At 36.7% G+C, this 15,021-nt stretch overlaps 1 protein-coding gene across 5 annotated transcripts in view; it reads right to left on the minus strand.

Moving 5' to 3' along the window:
• POLK (DNA polymerase kappa) overlaps positions 1 to 15,021 on the minus strand; it is a 44,337-nt gene that overhangs the window by 9,816 nt on the left and 19,500 nt on the right. For 4 of the 5 annotated variants that reach the window (XM_071580135.1, XM_071580133.1, XM_071580134.1 and 1 more), the window contains 8 exons: positions 14,864 to 14,983; positions 9,595 to 9,747; positions 9,109 to 9,240; positions 7,213 to 7,366; positions 4,916 to 5,131; positions 3,161 to 3,285; positions 2,226 to 2,392; positions 339 to 371 (listed from right to left, as the gene is read on the minus strand). In XM_071580135.1, coding sequence (XP_071436236.1) covers positions 339 to 371; positions 2,226 to 2,392; positions 3,161 to 3,285; positions 4,916 to 5,131; positions 7,213 to 7,366; positions 9,109 to 9,240; positions 9,595 to 9,747; positions 14,864 to 14,983 — 1,100 coding nt within the window. Of the gene's footprint in view, positions 1 to 338; positions 372 to 2,225; positions 2,393 to 3,160; positions 3,286 to 4,915; positions 5,132 to 7,212; positions 7,367 to 9,108; positions 9,241 to 9,594; positions 9,748 to 14,631; positions 14,769 to 14,863; positions 14,984 to 15,021 lie in introns of those variants that run through there. The other variant, XM_071580137.1, reaches the window with a different exon arrangement.

Below are 15,021 nucleotides of genomic sequence, written 5' to 3' on the forward strand. Positions count from 1 at the left end.
TACTGACATTAAACTGCAACACAAAAAAAGTTCAAGCCCTTATATATTTCCACCTTATCTTAAAGCTTAAAGATCACTTTGATGACTTAAAGGCATTAGCAGAATCGGATGATAAGAAAAGAGAACACACAGACTGATAAAAATATCTGCACAATATGCTGGAACCAAGGGGGAACAGCAGTGAAACCTTGAATCTGATTTAGTGAGCTTATTGTATATGTTGGGTTTTAACGCATGTAAGTACATAATGAAATGAAATGACTAATAAAATTATACTCTATCTGGTATTTAGTAGTTTTAATGATTAATGTAATCTTTTCAATATTAAAAAGGCATACCTTTCAGTGCTCATACTTTTTCTTTCTCCATCCCTTTAAAAAGAAAAGCAATTTATTACACTCACTTTACACAGAATTGTTATCTTTCCAACAAACTCTGAGTCAACCAATCACGCTTCAATAACGAACAGCAGTTTATTCTATTAAGTCTGGATGTTAACTTTTTCTACAAATCTTGTATATCAAGTTTAAGGAAGTGTTAAATGAAGACTTAAAAAACACAGCAAAACTTAAAACAACTGTAGATTAAGTAAAGAAATAGATCAGCCATAGATGTCAGTAAACAGTTTATAAAAAAACCCCAAACAATCCCTTCCCCTCCACAAACTCAGGAGTCTTACTTGAAAACAAAACTAACTACAAATTCTGTGCTGTCTCAACTGTCTGTAACTGTGAAGCACTCCTATTAAAATCCTGAACATACATGTATAATTTGAATATTTTTTTATCTGAGGAAATAGTCTGCTTTCTGTGTTAACACTTTTTTCTGTTTGTTGCATTCTTTCTTTTCAGATTTAATTGAGCAACCTTTAACAACTGTTCTACATATGAGAAGCTCCTCAGAGCAATTTCTTTTTTACTCCTTCTTCTCTTTGTAAGTATTGGAAATAATAAATTGAGTATTATCGGATTTTCTTAAAAGAAGGTGGTCAGAGACAACACCCATAAAATGAACTATTTACTGAGGACACAGGCATTGATATGTTAAAGGTTTGCTTTCTCCACACTAAAATCACTGAAATCAAGTTGGTGCTGACAAAAAAAACAAGGAAGAAATTTTTTAGACATTAAACTCACTAAAAATGTGTCTTCCCAAGAATGACAACCGTGACTTCTGAAATACTTTTTTTCTTTTTTTTTTTTTTTCTATGTACTGGACATTTCCCAGACACTACAACATCTAATTAGGGTGAATAAGGGGAAAGACTGCACCAACTATTAAAAGACTATTCAAGATCTGCTTACATACTAACAGAAACAAATATATGGAAAATTGGGGTTTATCTTTTATCAAGTCACCTTTACAAAGTCAATCTTACTGCACATTTTTTTACATATCAACATACTTATCAATAGAAAAAACCCTCAACAACATAAAAATCTGTGCCAGGACATTACTGAGCTTCACACTGTTAACAGTATATAATATTTTGTAACAAAAATTTATTGGGTTTTTTTGAAGAACAAGTGTTCCGTGTTTGTATCCAGGACAGGCTTAAGAATTACAAATATTATTGAAAAAAATGTATTCACTAGTAAGACTGACTTTGCCTAAACAGGAGGCTAAAAGCCATTAAAGTAGTGTGAACCTTGAAGGAACAGATACTAAGGATACAAAAATCTTCAGTTCAATTCCACCAAATTCACATGTTGATGTTACAAATACACATGTAATCCTCATAGAGGACACAGACATTTCACGAGAAATATGATGATTTACCATCAGAGAAGATCAAACAGCAATGCAATTTTCATTACAATCACATAATAATGAACACCAATGAACGTGTATTGTTCTTGCAGAGGAAACAGGAGGGAACACCTCTGCTTAGCACAACTCAGTTCTGTTCAGCTGTTTTGATAACTATGAGCTTATCCTAAATGATCCTACCATAATTTCTTGATATACACTGATATATGACTTCCCTGATAAGACTTTTTGGATTTCATATTTAGACATGGCTGTTCAAACCTTTCCTTTTGCGCATTTGGCTATTTCATCTTAGCCATAAGCACAAAAATAACAGATAGCAGAGATTTTTAAAAATATATTTAAACAAGCCATGTTTCCATGACATTTGTTAATAAAATGTACAGTATGTAACATACACAAGGAAATACTTAGCACAATGTTAACACAGAACGAAAAAGCCCCCTTAAGCATACCTTTCCAAATGTGTTGAGCCCAAACCAAGGGAAATATCCAAGAAATTACGCCAAGATAATTCTGAAAAAAGAAGCGAAAGCAGAGCCCTCTGCTGGTAAAGTTCTGAGCAAGTCAAGATTCCAAGGGCTTTTAACATCTTCTCTGTTACTCTTCCTATGCCTGGCACCTAAAAAAGAGTAAGTAACATTATACTGGAAATGTTCCATTTGTAGATCCATGTTATGGATTTAGCCAGATGGGCCTAAATTTAGGTTTTAAAGTTCAGACTAGGCCTGAAATTGTCAGCTGACTTGAGCTGGGCAGAGCTAGCTAACAGCTGACTGCTTCTAGCCAATAATATTGTATTCCATACCATACTACATCATCTCAAAAGGAGTAAAATCCAGTGTGTGGGAGTGGCTTAGTCAATTCCATTATAGCCAGGCTACAAACTAGACGTGGTGCAGTTCCTGTCTTGGAGTAGGCCTTGCGCCTGCCTCTGCTTGCATTTTGTTTGAGTTCAGGGAAGTAGAAACATTTTGTTGTTACTCTTTCTTTTCCTTGCAGGGTGTCTTTTAGAGTACTTATAGATCTAGAGTAATACACTTTGTATTAATTGGGGAGTGGGAGGTTATTTCTTGTTATATATATATATAACTTGTCTAAGTGTGTGTTATATTGTAATTTTCTCTTAACTTCTTCTTTTCTGTATAAATACATGTAGTTAGTTTCAGCATAACCTGGTTTTGGAATTGGTTTTTTTTCCCTTTCTCCCTTTTCTTTGGGCAGTTGGCATTTTGCCAGCTCAACCCAAGACAATCAATTAACAAGAACAATTTAAATCAAACAACTTTCTAGGACCCACTACCTAGAAAGCTATCTCTTTAGTAGAAATATTCCTTTCAGAATAAAAAATATTATATGACAGCTGAGTAAATATCATGGTGTCTCTTACCTTTCTAATGGGCAAATCTTTCAGGAAGTCTAGCACAGCTTGTCTCTTGGGAACAATCCTGTACTGCCCGTTAGGCTTATTACGGTCACTGCACATTTTTGCTAACATTGTATTTGGTGCTATCCCTTAAAAACAAACAAACAAACAAACAAACCCTGTACTTAAAAAAATACAAGACAAAGTTTAATTTCAACTGTCCAATACTTAAAAGCAAATGTTTAGCCTACACATTTGGCAAACATTAAAATAAGGAAAAGAATGAAAATAACTGATAACCAGGCTTGATGCACTTCTGCAAATAATTTTGAGACAGACATCAGAGAACATAAATACTAAATACAACAGATAAAGAGTACTCCTGTTTTAAGACAGGATAACACAACATGCACTAGTAAGTCATGAGGGGTTAAACGTTTACAATGGCAGTTGTAGTGAACTTTTTATGAGAAGGTCTTCCTTCCTTGTATTTCAGTAAGAAGACTTTTTTTGTCAAAATTTACCAAATTTCAGTATTTTGTGGGTTACCACTGCAATGTAGTAATTTAGAAATACATGTATTTCACAGACACCAGTAGTAATGAGGAGGGATGGCTCTTTTCTATCAAAGTAACTTTTTACAAATGAGCTCTGGAATTTGTTCAGCAAGGAAACTAGAGTAAGTCTGTGCTACAGTCCTAGTGGTCTACCTTTATATTTGCTCACTGATATAACATTATTCAAGATGGTATAATTCTACTTACTATTGATTACCAGTGATTTTCAATTAGCCTTCTATTTGTTTTTCATTTTTGAGCTTTAAGGTCCTGATTGCACTTACAGAAGCTATAGCTGTTTTCCAAACATAAGCATATCTCTAGGAAGACAAAATTTCAGTGATGAGGATTGTTATTTTTCTGCCATTCGGGAGATAACATACATGGGTGGAAGTCTCATCCTGCTTCTTCCTATTAGCTGTTTCTTTACCTCTGCTTACATTCCACGCTTCCCTGGCCTTCTGCACCTGCTTCATAAAGCTCAGCACTCCCTGGTGCCTCACTGACCTGGTTCATAAAGCAGTTGGTTGGCATCCAAACTAACCGGCTAGGGACATGCACTGGCTTTAGTGACCTAATGCACGTTATAATCAAAATAGTTGAGATTTAGAGATAGGTTGCCTGAAGACAAAACTTTATTGGTAAATATTACAAAGCTACTGAGGAGTCTATTAACTTCAACACATATTTACTTCTCTGAGAACTAACATTCTAACGAATCTTGATACTGTCTTAAGCAAGGAACAGTGTGGAGGAGTCAGAAATTCATAACAATGTGGATGTGCTATTCAAATTAAAAGCGGTTTAGCAACCAGTGACAGATTTCACTATGACCCACTGACTGAGAAAAGCATTTTCCGTGATGCACTACAATAACCATCCCCTGTGCTAAGATTAGCTCAGGTGCACTGAGCATTCTCCCACACTACTTACGTGTATTTCAAGAAGAAAAAAGCAAAAAGATGATATAACTGTTTCAATGATTAAAAAAAGAGAAAAAAGAAAACAAACAGCAGTGGTTTTGATAGCCATGACATCTTTTTAAACAATGGAAAGTCACGGCCTTTGCAGAAAAGAGCATATGTATACAAAGAGAGCATATTCCTTTGCAGCACAAGAATGCTGTGGCAAGGTTAAATTCTTAATTAATGCCCTCTGAGATTCGAGTAAAAGACATTATGGAAATACAAAGATTTATTATTATTCATATGTGTCTAAATACCTGCACTAGCAGTAAGTTGAGTTTTCTGCTCAATCCTAAAGCGAATTTCCTTCACAACTTCCTCTGCAGAAGTACCAAAGACAACTGAATTTTCCACTGATTGACCTCTATGTTCAAGATGATCATCTGTCAGAATTGTGTTGTCATCAAACAGTACCGGTGAAGAAGAGCATTCACGTTCATTACATTTGTCAGACATATTCATATCATCTTTATCTAAGTTAGAAAGAAACACAAACAGTTAATAAATCCATATAGAATGTATTGATTTCCTTCTGCAGTGGCTGCAGGGTTCATTTCAGATTTATTTCCTCCTATTTTTATTTAGACAAAGCAATTGCTTTGTTTTTTTGTTTGAAGATGGAAGAGTCATAACTGCTTTGTTTTTAATAGGATTTGAGCTTGGCTGAGATTGGCAGAATTGGCTAGACTGGACATGATTTCCAGAAAAGTGAAAAGGTTTAATGGTCTATTGCTGTTGCAGCTGAAAAACATCAAAAGTTTGGCATTGTTCTTGTTTCATATCAGATTGAAGGCTAGATACTGTCTTATTTTGGTGGAAATGAAAACCTTTTGCAGTTTTTTCAAGATTCTTCAAAGAAAATTAGGTTTCTGGAATAGTTTGTGCATCAATCAACCATTTCTATGACTCCTCCTTTGTTATTATTCCCAACTGGGTATAAAATTATGGATTTGGTTCCAACATCATCTTCTACAGCCAAGTGAAATCCAGTCATATCTTAAACACTACTGCAAATCTTGCAGTGCTCCTACAACTTATTTGCAAAATTACCATGGGTAATTATAATGCACACCTAAACCATGCAATTTGGCTTAGGAAACTTAGTACCACTTTTCAGTGTTTTTCTTGTTACAAGAAAAAAAATCCTCAAAGGCCAAATCATTAGCAGTATACGTTTTTCTCACAGGTGAGTAGTAGAGGAAGTTGACCTGTAAACTAAAAATCTGAGGTAAGGAATATATGCAAGTATCTAATGATTTGCACTTTCAATGGGGGCAGTTTGTCTGAGGCTCATCTTGTGTGCATGTGTGAACGGACCTCCACCCCGACTCCTGGTACCAGGGACTGACGCCAGTGCACAGCATGAGCAGCCCTTCTCTGGAACTGCCCTTGTGCCCTCCCCCCACACTATCAGGCCCTGCAGGTCTTGTACCCCAAGGAGGCAAACCATCTTTCTCCCTCCTCCCCCCGCAGTTCCCGGGCACCAGGCCGAGCGCTGCGCTCCCTGTCCACCTGCACGTCCTGCTCCCGGCCAGCCCCTGCTGGGCCATCCCTGCGGCTGCAGCGCTGGGAAGTGTTCACAGCCCCCGGAGCACCCTCTGGAAAACCCAGCTGGGTCCTCAGGGGGAACTCGCACCTGAGGTGCTGCTGGACAGAGACCTGGGACCTCTGCCATCAGCTGCTTCCTCCAGAACTGAGGGAGGGACTCCTGTTCCTTTACACAATTTATGAATCATAGAATCGATTGGATTGGAAAAGACCTCCGAGATCATCAAGTCAAACCCTTGGTCCAACTCCAGTCCATTTACCAGATCATTGCACTCAGTGTCATGTCCAGTCTCAATTTAAAAACCTCCAGGGATGGTGAATTCACCTCCTCTATGGGCAGGCCATTCCAATGCCTGATTACTTTCTCTGGAAAGAATTTTTTCTGATCTCCAACTTAAATTTCCCCTGGCAGAGCTTGAGCCTGTGCCCCCTTGTCCTATTGCTGAGTGCCTGAGGGAAGAGATCAGCCCCCACCTGGCTAGAACTTCCCTTCAGGTACTTATAGACAGTGATGAAGTCACCTCTAAGCCTCCTCTTCTCCAGGCTAAATAACTCCAGCTCCCTCAGCCTCTCCCCATAGGGCTTGCGTTCCAGACCCTTCACCGGCCTTGTTGCTCTTCTCTGGACCCGCTCCAGCGCCTCAATATCTTTCCTGAACTGAGGGGCCCAGAACTGAACACAACACTCAAGGTGTGGCCTTGTCCAGATTGTGGTTGTTGTATTGATACATCACACCATGTGCTGAGATCCAGCCCCATCTGCAGAGGGTCCAGATAGTATTGTATTAGAAATTCTATATTTTGCTACTTACAGACTGAACTACACTGATTCTCCTTATAAAAATTCTGTGACATTCTAATAATAAATTCCATGCTATACTAATAATGAAATTCTGCTAAGGAAAATACAGCTTAAATCCTAACTACAATTAAGTGCCAAGAATCCCTAAAAGAAACTCTGTCCCCTCCGAGTTAGGTGAGACACAAAAAGCAAGTAACTTGCTTACCTCTTCCTGTAGTGCTTTCTGTGTTAAAAAAGAATCTTCTCTTATTGTCAGGCCAGTTCAGTCTTTCCTCCAAGTGCTCTGTTATGTTCAGGTAAGCTTCATCTAGGCCCACAGGCATAAAATCGGAATCATATTCGGCCAGTATTTCTCTAACCTTGATAGACACATAGTGAAAGTTTAAAGTCTTGTTTCTCTAAGAGCAGAACTTGGCACACAATTAGGACATGAACAAATGTACTCTGAAACTTCCAGATGACCACTAAGTATTAAAGACACTTAAGGAACAAATTATTTCTCACAAGTAGCAAGATACTAATAGTACATGAGAACCAAACAGATTTTGAGCAGTGTATTTTACTGCAGAGGACACCAAGATCCGTGTATAAGGACTTCACAGCCGCTGGGTCACAGACATGGCAGTAGGAGCCACCTGAATAAAACTCAGGGGACCTGAAACTCAGCAAAGCAGATGAGCTGATGTGTCTTTCTGTGCACTGTGTGTCAGATATCACATATACAAAGGTTACAAAAATGCAACATCAGCTGCAAAAATCTAAGTTTTACATTACACTAAAATCGAAGTTATAGCAAATATTTTACAGCAGTGGTTAATGCCACAGGCAAAACTTGCTGGGATATCTTCAGTGATAAGTGCATCCTTCTAGAAAGAAATATAATAAAATAAATGGTCAAAATAAAACTCTACCTTCTCTCCTCTCTCTTTTTTTTTGAACATGGATGCAAATCTGACTGCCTCATGTTTTTTCCTATCAGTTTGTGTCAAATTCGTAGGTATCACAACATTTACTTACATGCACTTCATCTCTCTAAAACTAAATAAAAATAGGATTCACTACTGAACTTTAAATGACAAAATGAAAAAAACTTAAGTATTTTCAAGCCAAATCCCAAAAGAAAAACATAAGAGAGAATCCAAATCTAAAGCAAAGTTTAGAAGTACTGCAGTTAGAAATGGACATAGTTTTTTAGCAATAAATCCAGGCATGGCTGCATGCACACCCAATCTTCTAGCATGGTAATTTCAGGTGAACTTAGGAGAGATTATGAAATCTTTAATACTTTATTCTATCAAACAGCTAATGAAATACATATAATGAAATCCAATATCCTTAACAACACATTCTGAAGTACTCATATTTATATATGGTTTCTTAAAAAAATCAACTAAAATCAACCTTACTTTTTGTATGTGAAGAAACTGAGGGTTCATAAAATAGAGAAAGCTTGACATAATTTTATGGAAGTCAGGAGTTTTGTGTCATGCACTGGTTTGATTTAAAATGCACAAAAGATCTTTTTTCTTTTTTTTAAATCAGGCTCTTGGGTAACCTATTTCCTCTGGCACTAAATAAACTAATTCCATTAAAGCAAAATATTATTTCTTCCCCCCCCCTATTTCTTTTGCTCCTTATATCAACCCCCTTCTTTTAAAAAAATTAGTCTGCATTTAAAACTCACTAATGCTCTTTCCTTCTCTTTCCAGTAATTAGTATTCAAAATTATGATTATGCATTGTATGAAATTACAATTTCCAGGTTTCCTACATACTTACGTCTTCCTAATAATTACATTATGCTCCATGGTTTTGAATTTTTAAGAATAACAGGCTCAAGTGTTACCACTCACTAAACAGAGGTTTTCAAAACCTTCAGCAGCAGCACTACAAACTTCAGTAAAAGAGCAAGATGGGTGAATGCAATGTTTTTCCACCTCCTTGCCCCAATGCAACAATGTTTTGCTTAACTTAGAGTTAAAGGCATATCACAGAAAAGTTTAATGCTTAAACTATCACTTTTCGTATTACCTAGAACTGACATTATTGATACCATCTAAAACCAAGTAGGTTGACTTGGTTAGAGAGGCTTCCAGACTTACCTCTTTACTCACTTTGCCGTATTTTTCAAAGTTTAGTGGGACTATCGTTAGATGTGGACACAACTTTTTAGCAATGAATCCAGGCATGGCTGCACGCACACCAAATCTTCTAGCAAGGTAATTTGAGGTGGACTTACAAGAGATTAAATAAGGTTAGTGTTCAGTAATCAAATTTTCCTTAAAGGTTATTATTAAATAATCACATTCTAATCACGTATCTTCACAGAGAAAAGACTGACAGGGCCAAGAGTTTATATGCACTTCCCTTTACTCCCTCCTGCCTTTCAGTCTGTTCATACACTTTCAGTTTTCATTAGTACACTTTTTACTGCAAAGTAAAATCCAGCTCACATGGTCAAGTCTAAGAACAGTTGTTCCCCTCTACTATTCTTGGGTTTTCTTACTTTCTATGTAATAGTGTCATTACACTATGTTATTATTTGTTATGGTTTGTTAGGCTTAAGATTGATTAACACTCAGCCTTACCAACATACTCATTGATCCCACTGCTATGGGCTTCTCCTTCAGCTCAGGATTGTCCCTCATTTCCACAGCTGCATAGAAGGCATCCATGTCAATGTGTACAATTGTACTGCTGAGGTTACGGCTCTGTTCCAGTTCTATCACAAGTCTGTCCACCTGGACAAAATAAACCAGTAACTGAAAAACTAACCTTGCAGAAGTTGCAGCAGTATAGATGATCCTAAAAACTTACCCACCTCTGTATATAGTTAATGAAAAAAAACAACAAACCCTATTCCCATCAAACCAGCACAAAAAATAAAATAAAGCCACAACCAAGTTTCTGATGAAACTTTGTCCCAGAGAGAACACTGCTGCTGCAACTGGTTCAAAAAACACCCCAAAACTTAATGAAAAAAAACACCTTGTTGTGGTTTAGCCCCAGCTGGCAAACTTCATGGAGCTACACCTTCATGGCGGAATGAGGGAGAGTTAGAAGAGTAGAAGTGAACAAATTTCATGGATTGAAAAAAAGGCAATTTATCAGGGAAAGCAAAAAGCTGCACATAAGCAAATCTAAATAAGGAATTTATTCACTGCTTCCCATGGGCAGGCAGGCTTCAGCCATCTCCAGGAAAAACAGGCTTCATCATACATAAAAGTTACCAAGGCAGATAAATGCTGTAACTGCAAAAGTCCCTTCTTCCTTCTTTTTCCTCCCCACTTTATCTGCTGACCATGATGCCATATGGTCTGGAATGTCCCTGTAGTCAGCCAGGGATGGTGTCCTGGCTGTGTTCCCTCTGAAATCCTTGTGCACCCTCAGACTCCTCATTGGTGAAGGCATAAAAGGTCTCAGCTGTGTGCAGGTGCCATTCAGCAATAGCTCGGCATGTCTGTATTATCAACACTGTTTTCAGTACACATCCAAAATACTGCCCTCTTGTGAAAAAAATTAACTCTATGGCACCCAAAACCAGCACAAAACCCCACCCAACAAAGTGGGGTCCACATGTGGACAAAAAAAGATGACATATCTGATTCAGACAGAAACCTTTTAAGACCATTGAATATACAGCTTTAGTTAAAGCACTTGGTTTTAGTGATACAGGTTATTTTTAAAAAATGAAGACATGCTATTAGACAATTTCCAAGACTCCTAAGTAAAATTATCACACTTCAAAAAAATCAGCCTAGAAAGGTGAAGAACAGCAGCTCACAGGACACAACCATCTCTCTTCTCTTGTCCGAAATAAGGTCTCAAATGAACAGGTTCATTCACCTCTAATTAAGCTACTGTCAATCTCTCAATAAAATTCCTCAATATTTGTTACAGAAATCCTTGTCATATAAGGCTAGATTGCTAGGAAAACTGCAAATGTTTTAAAGAAAAGCCTATATATAAAGTATGTTTCACTCCAAATGTTAAAGATGTATCTCTTCTAATAGACTGTGAGTAGTACTGCTTTATCAGCTCCATGGTGTTGGGAGGCAGAGGCCAAGCACACAGACTGCTCTATGAAATAATTTAATTGTGCTTAATTTGCTCGCAGTTTTTTATCAAAAGTCATGCAGATCATGTGCTTGTTCCTGAAATAGTGTTGAACTATGAATGAGATATGAACTGTGCATGTCACGAGAAAGCAAGAGTGAATTATTTGACAGGGGATTTCTAAGGTTTACTGATTTAAGATGACTACACTGGCAGCATCATGTGTCATTCCAGAAGCAAGAGAAAATACAGAAAAGAAAAACAAAATCAAAAGAGTGAGCTATTAAAATACGATTATCTAACTACATTAATGACTATAGTAACCCTGACTTACACAATGAAAGGCTGCTACTGCTAGTAAAAAAACCAAATAATAGGGATAACAGAGCTCAAGAAACAGAATTAGCAAAAAGGAACTAAAGTTCCACTTTGCTTGCAGGCACGAGAACAAACTCATGACACAATGGTACCATTACAGAAAAGTCTGTGGAATGATTGCAATGTATTTATGGCCCTGAAAAGGAAAGTTCACATGCAATTTGCATATTACTTAAAGATCGTTTCTCTCTTTTTTTCTTCCCTCAACAGAGTTGCTTAATAAAAAAACATAAAAACGTTATCCAAAAAAACCCATCTTTGGAGCTCAAGACACTTGAACCAAGTGAGCTTGGAATGTTCTAATTAAATTGCTGATTAATGATTTACAGAGTCTTTGTTCTGTTCCAACTAGATTTGAGGGATGAAAGGCTAGAGTGGGGCCTTAAACCAGGCTACTCCACACAGAAGAGCACAGTATGCTCTCTGAAGCCAAGAAAACTGGTTTAGACAGATTAAAAGCACAAGAAGAAAGCCATTCAAACAAAAAACAAATAAACAAAAAAATGGTGCATTTACATTATTTTCATAATGCTACTATTTCAGCAAGGTTTCGTGTCACACTATAATGGCCTAAAGCATCCTTATTTTAAATTATACTTTGCAGATAATTTTCAGATTATTCTCCAATTCAAATTGTTTAATTACTACTATCAATTCCTACTCTAGTTACATAACTTCTGTATTTCCATTTATCACACTTATAACAAACTTCCTGTTGCTTTTTCTCCACCAATAATGTATTTCTAACATGCTACTTTCTAATCAGCTAGCACACACACACCTACAGAATGAAGCAAAATTACATTAATCAGAAATAGAAACTGATGGAAGCAATATTACAGAACAAAACAGCCAGATGTACTCAGAGAATTCTGGGCACCTGCAAATATTTCCTTAAAAGTTATGAAGCAATTCCTTAGAGGCAAACCAGGCTGACAAGTTTTTGAAAGCCTCTTTCTATTATCCTTTGAAGATAAAAAAAGACACTTTTAATTTATTTATTTTCAAGTTAGATGAAAAAAAACAAACCTCAAAAGTACAAAGTTTACAGCAACTTTTAGACAATTTGAAAAGGAACCTCTCCTTTCTTATCCCATGATACAAAGTATGAGTTTTTAAAGCATGACAGAAGTGTAAATAAAAGCAGGACAACAGTAACTATTTACAGAATAAACATCCAGGATAAAACCAACATGGATGAAAACAGCAAACACAAGTACAGCAGTGTCCAAATCTGGTAGCAGTTGGATAGTTTTTATAGCATTATTAACTCTTGCTAAATTTCAGTCATTTCCAGTCTAGGTTGTTAAGACAGTCTAACTCTGTTACAGGAAGGTTTTCAAAATTTACATGACACTGTTCATATAATTGCCCTTAAAAGGTTACAATTACATTCATTAGGAAAACTTCAAACTACCTTCACATTTAAGATTATCAAAACCAACCAACCAACCAACCAAGACCTCACAAAACCCCAAAGAAATACTTGAACACAGAAATGGTAGCTTTAAGATTGAGAAGTCTTTTCTAATATTAAATATTTACAAAATCAATGGTGGCAAGTGCCCTTCTGCAGAAATGGCCTTCTAAGGAAAACTAAAACTTGAGGAATACCCTCACAAATTACTTGGGATCCACATATCCTAGTGGTGAGAAAGACAGTAAAATCCATGATTTCAAGATGTTTTTATAGCAGCACAGATCTCAAATTAGCCAGCAAGAAAGTGTGCATGCTATACCCTCTAATGCAGTATGACAGCTGACCTTACAGTTTCTCCACTGGAAATAAACATGGCTGCTATTTCAGCAAGTAGCATAAAGATTTCAAACACAGAGTTTGAAACTTGGGTCCCAGTAAGACCCACATGAGAGAATTTCTCTAAGTTTCTGATTTTTCTATAGAAACCAGTTTTTATAAGAAACATTATAAGAATATAACACTGTGTTATAAGATCAAAGAACCAGGTTCAGAAAAAGACAAGATAAAGGTAAGACAAAGGAATACAAATTTATTGGCTTCCAATATGTGCACTACATACTCCTTCATTACGTAACTATACATTGATATTATATATAGGGTTTGTGCCGTTCATGCAATTTATTTTACAAGAAAGACTATTCTCTCTAAAATAAGTATTTCTGTGGTGAAGGTAAGATGGAAATGGACATATTTTTTCCATAATGAACTTACTTAAAAGCTACCTCAGTTAACTAAAAAACCCAACTGTACAAGCAGTCATAACTGATCCAAGTTAAAGATTCACCAAAAACCATTGAGGCACACAGACTTACAAACTTTTCTGAGGTAACCAGAATTGCAAGCTTCTCTGGGCACAAATCTGAGATACTGGCATCTAACATACAGAGGCAGGTTGCATATCGGAAACAAACACAAAAGGTTGTGCAGCAAAAAAAGTCCTCACAATGGCATTGAAAAATTAATGAGAGTGTTTAATCTTCATGTGCTTCAGTTCCTCATCTACAAACCAAAAAAGAACTCTCTAATATCCCGGAGTAATGCAAGAATTAGGAATTCATAGCATGTGGTGTACAACATAGAAAACTATGAGGAAGTCAGTGATTCTGCATTCAAAACGGGGTTGGCCTGGTGTACAGTGGGATACCCACTGAGCACTGAGGACAATAGTAAATGCTGAGTAATTGCCCACTCAGTGAACACTGTCTGGAACGTGCACTGAATAAAGCAGGAATCCTGTTAAGGAAAAATAGCAAGCAATTGTGTAATTCAAGACTGAATCATGGCACAAATGAAAATGGAAAGGAATTCAGCTTCTCCAGGCAACTTCAGTCCTGTTATGTCTAGTAATATGTGGTGTGCAACCTGGGTATCATTGTTTTCTTCTAACAGTCTTTCATACACAGCAATACTTTGGAAAGTATTGTCTATCATTAGCACTTGAAAAGAGAGACAGCCTCTTCATCTTTCTAGTTCAGTATTTCTTGTGACTGCTTGCCATGATGATTTTTCATTAATTAGCACAAAAAAGAGCATTTGTCATACCCAGCATTGCTGACAACTGTGATCTCCCTCATTCTGTTGAGGGCCACTGAACACAAATACATTCTAAAACTCAGGACTGATATGATACTTACCAACAAAGTATTTAACAGATCTTTACATAAATCATAATGACACCACTTTAACCAGACTAAAAAAAAGCAGGACTTACTTTGCTTCATGTTACTCATTTAATGAACACTTTGGAGTGATTTTACAACCTATTCTTCTAGCAAGTTTTTATTAAGATGACATCACCAAAACATTGTGCACTTTTGCTTGCAGATCTAACGCAAAACCAGCAGTTAACACTGTGCCTGTAATCAGAATTTAATACAACAAACTAGAACAGATCAAAACGTTCATGATACATTTACTCAAAAAAGTCTCCACAAGATTAGTACCTGCAGCTGTGCTTTCAAGAGCTGTTGTGTTGTAATTTTCCCTTTTAGCTGCATCATTTTCTCAATCCGTTGGTTAACTTGTTGATCTTTTTTAAGTTCATTTTCATAGAATCTAGAACCCTGAAAGGAAATAAAAAAACCACTAAGGTTTTTATTTG

This window comes from Pithys albifrons, chromosome Z (assembly GCF_047495875.1).
Source record: "Pithys albifrons albifrons isolate INPA30051 chromosome Z, PitAlb_v1, whole genome shotgun sequence".
In the NCBI taxonomy this organism is placed as follows: domain Eukaryota; kingdom Metazoa; phylum Chordata; class Aves; order Passeriformes; family Thamnophilidae; genus Pithys; species Pithys albifrons.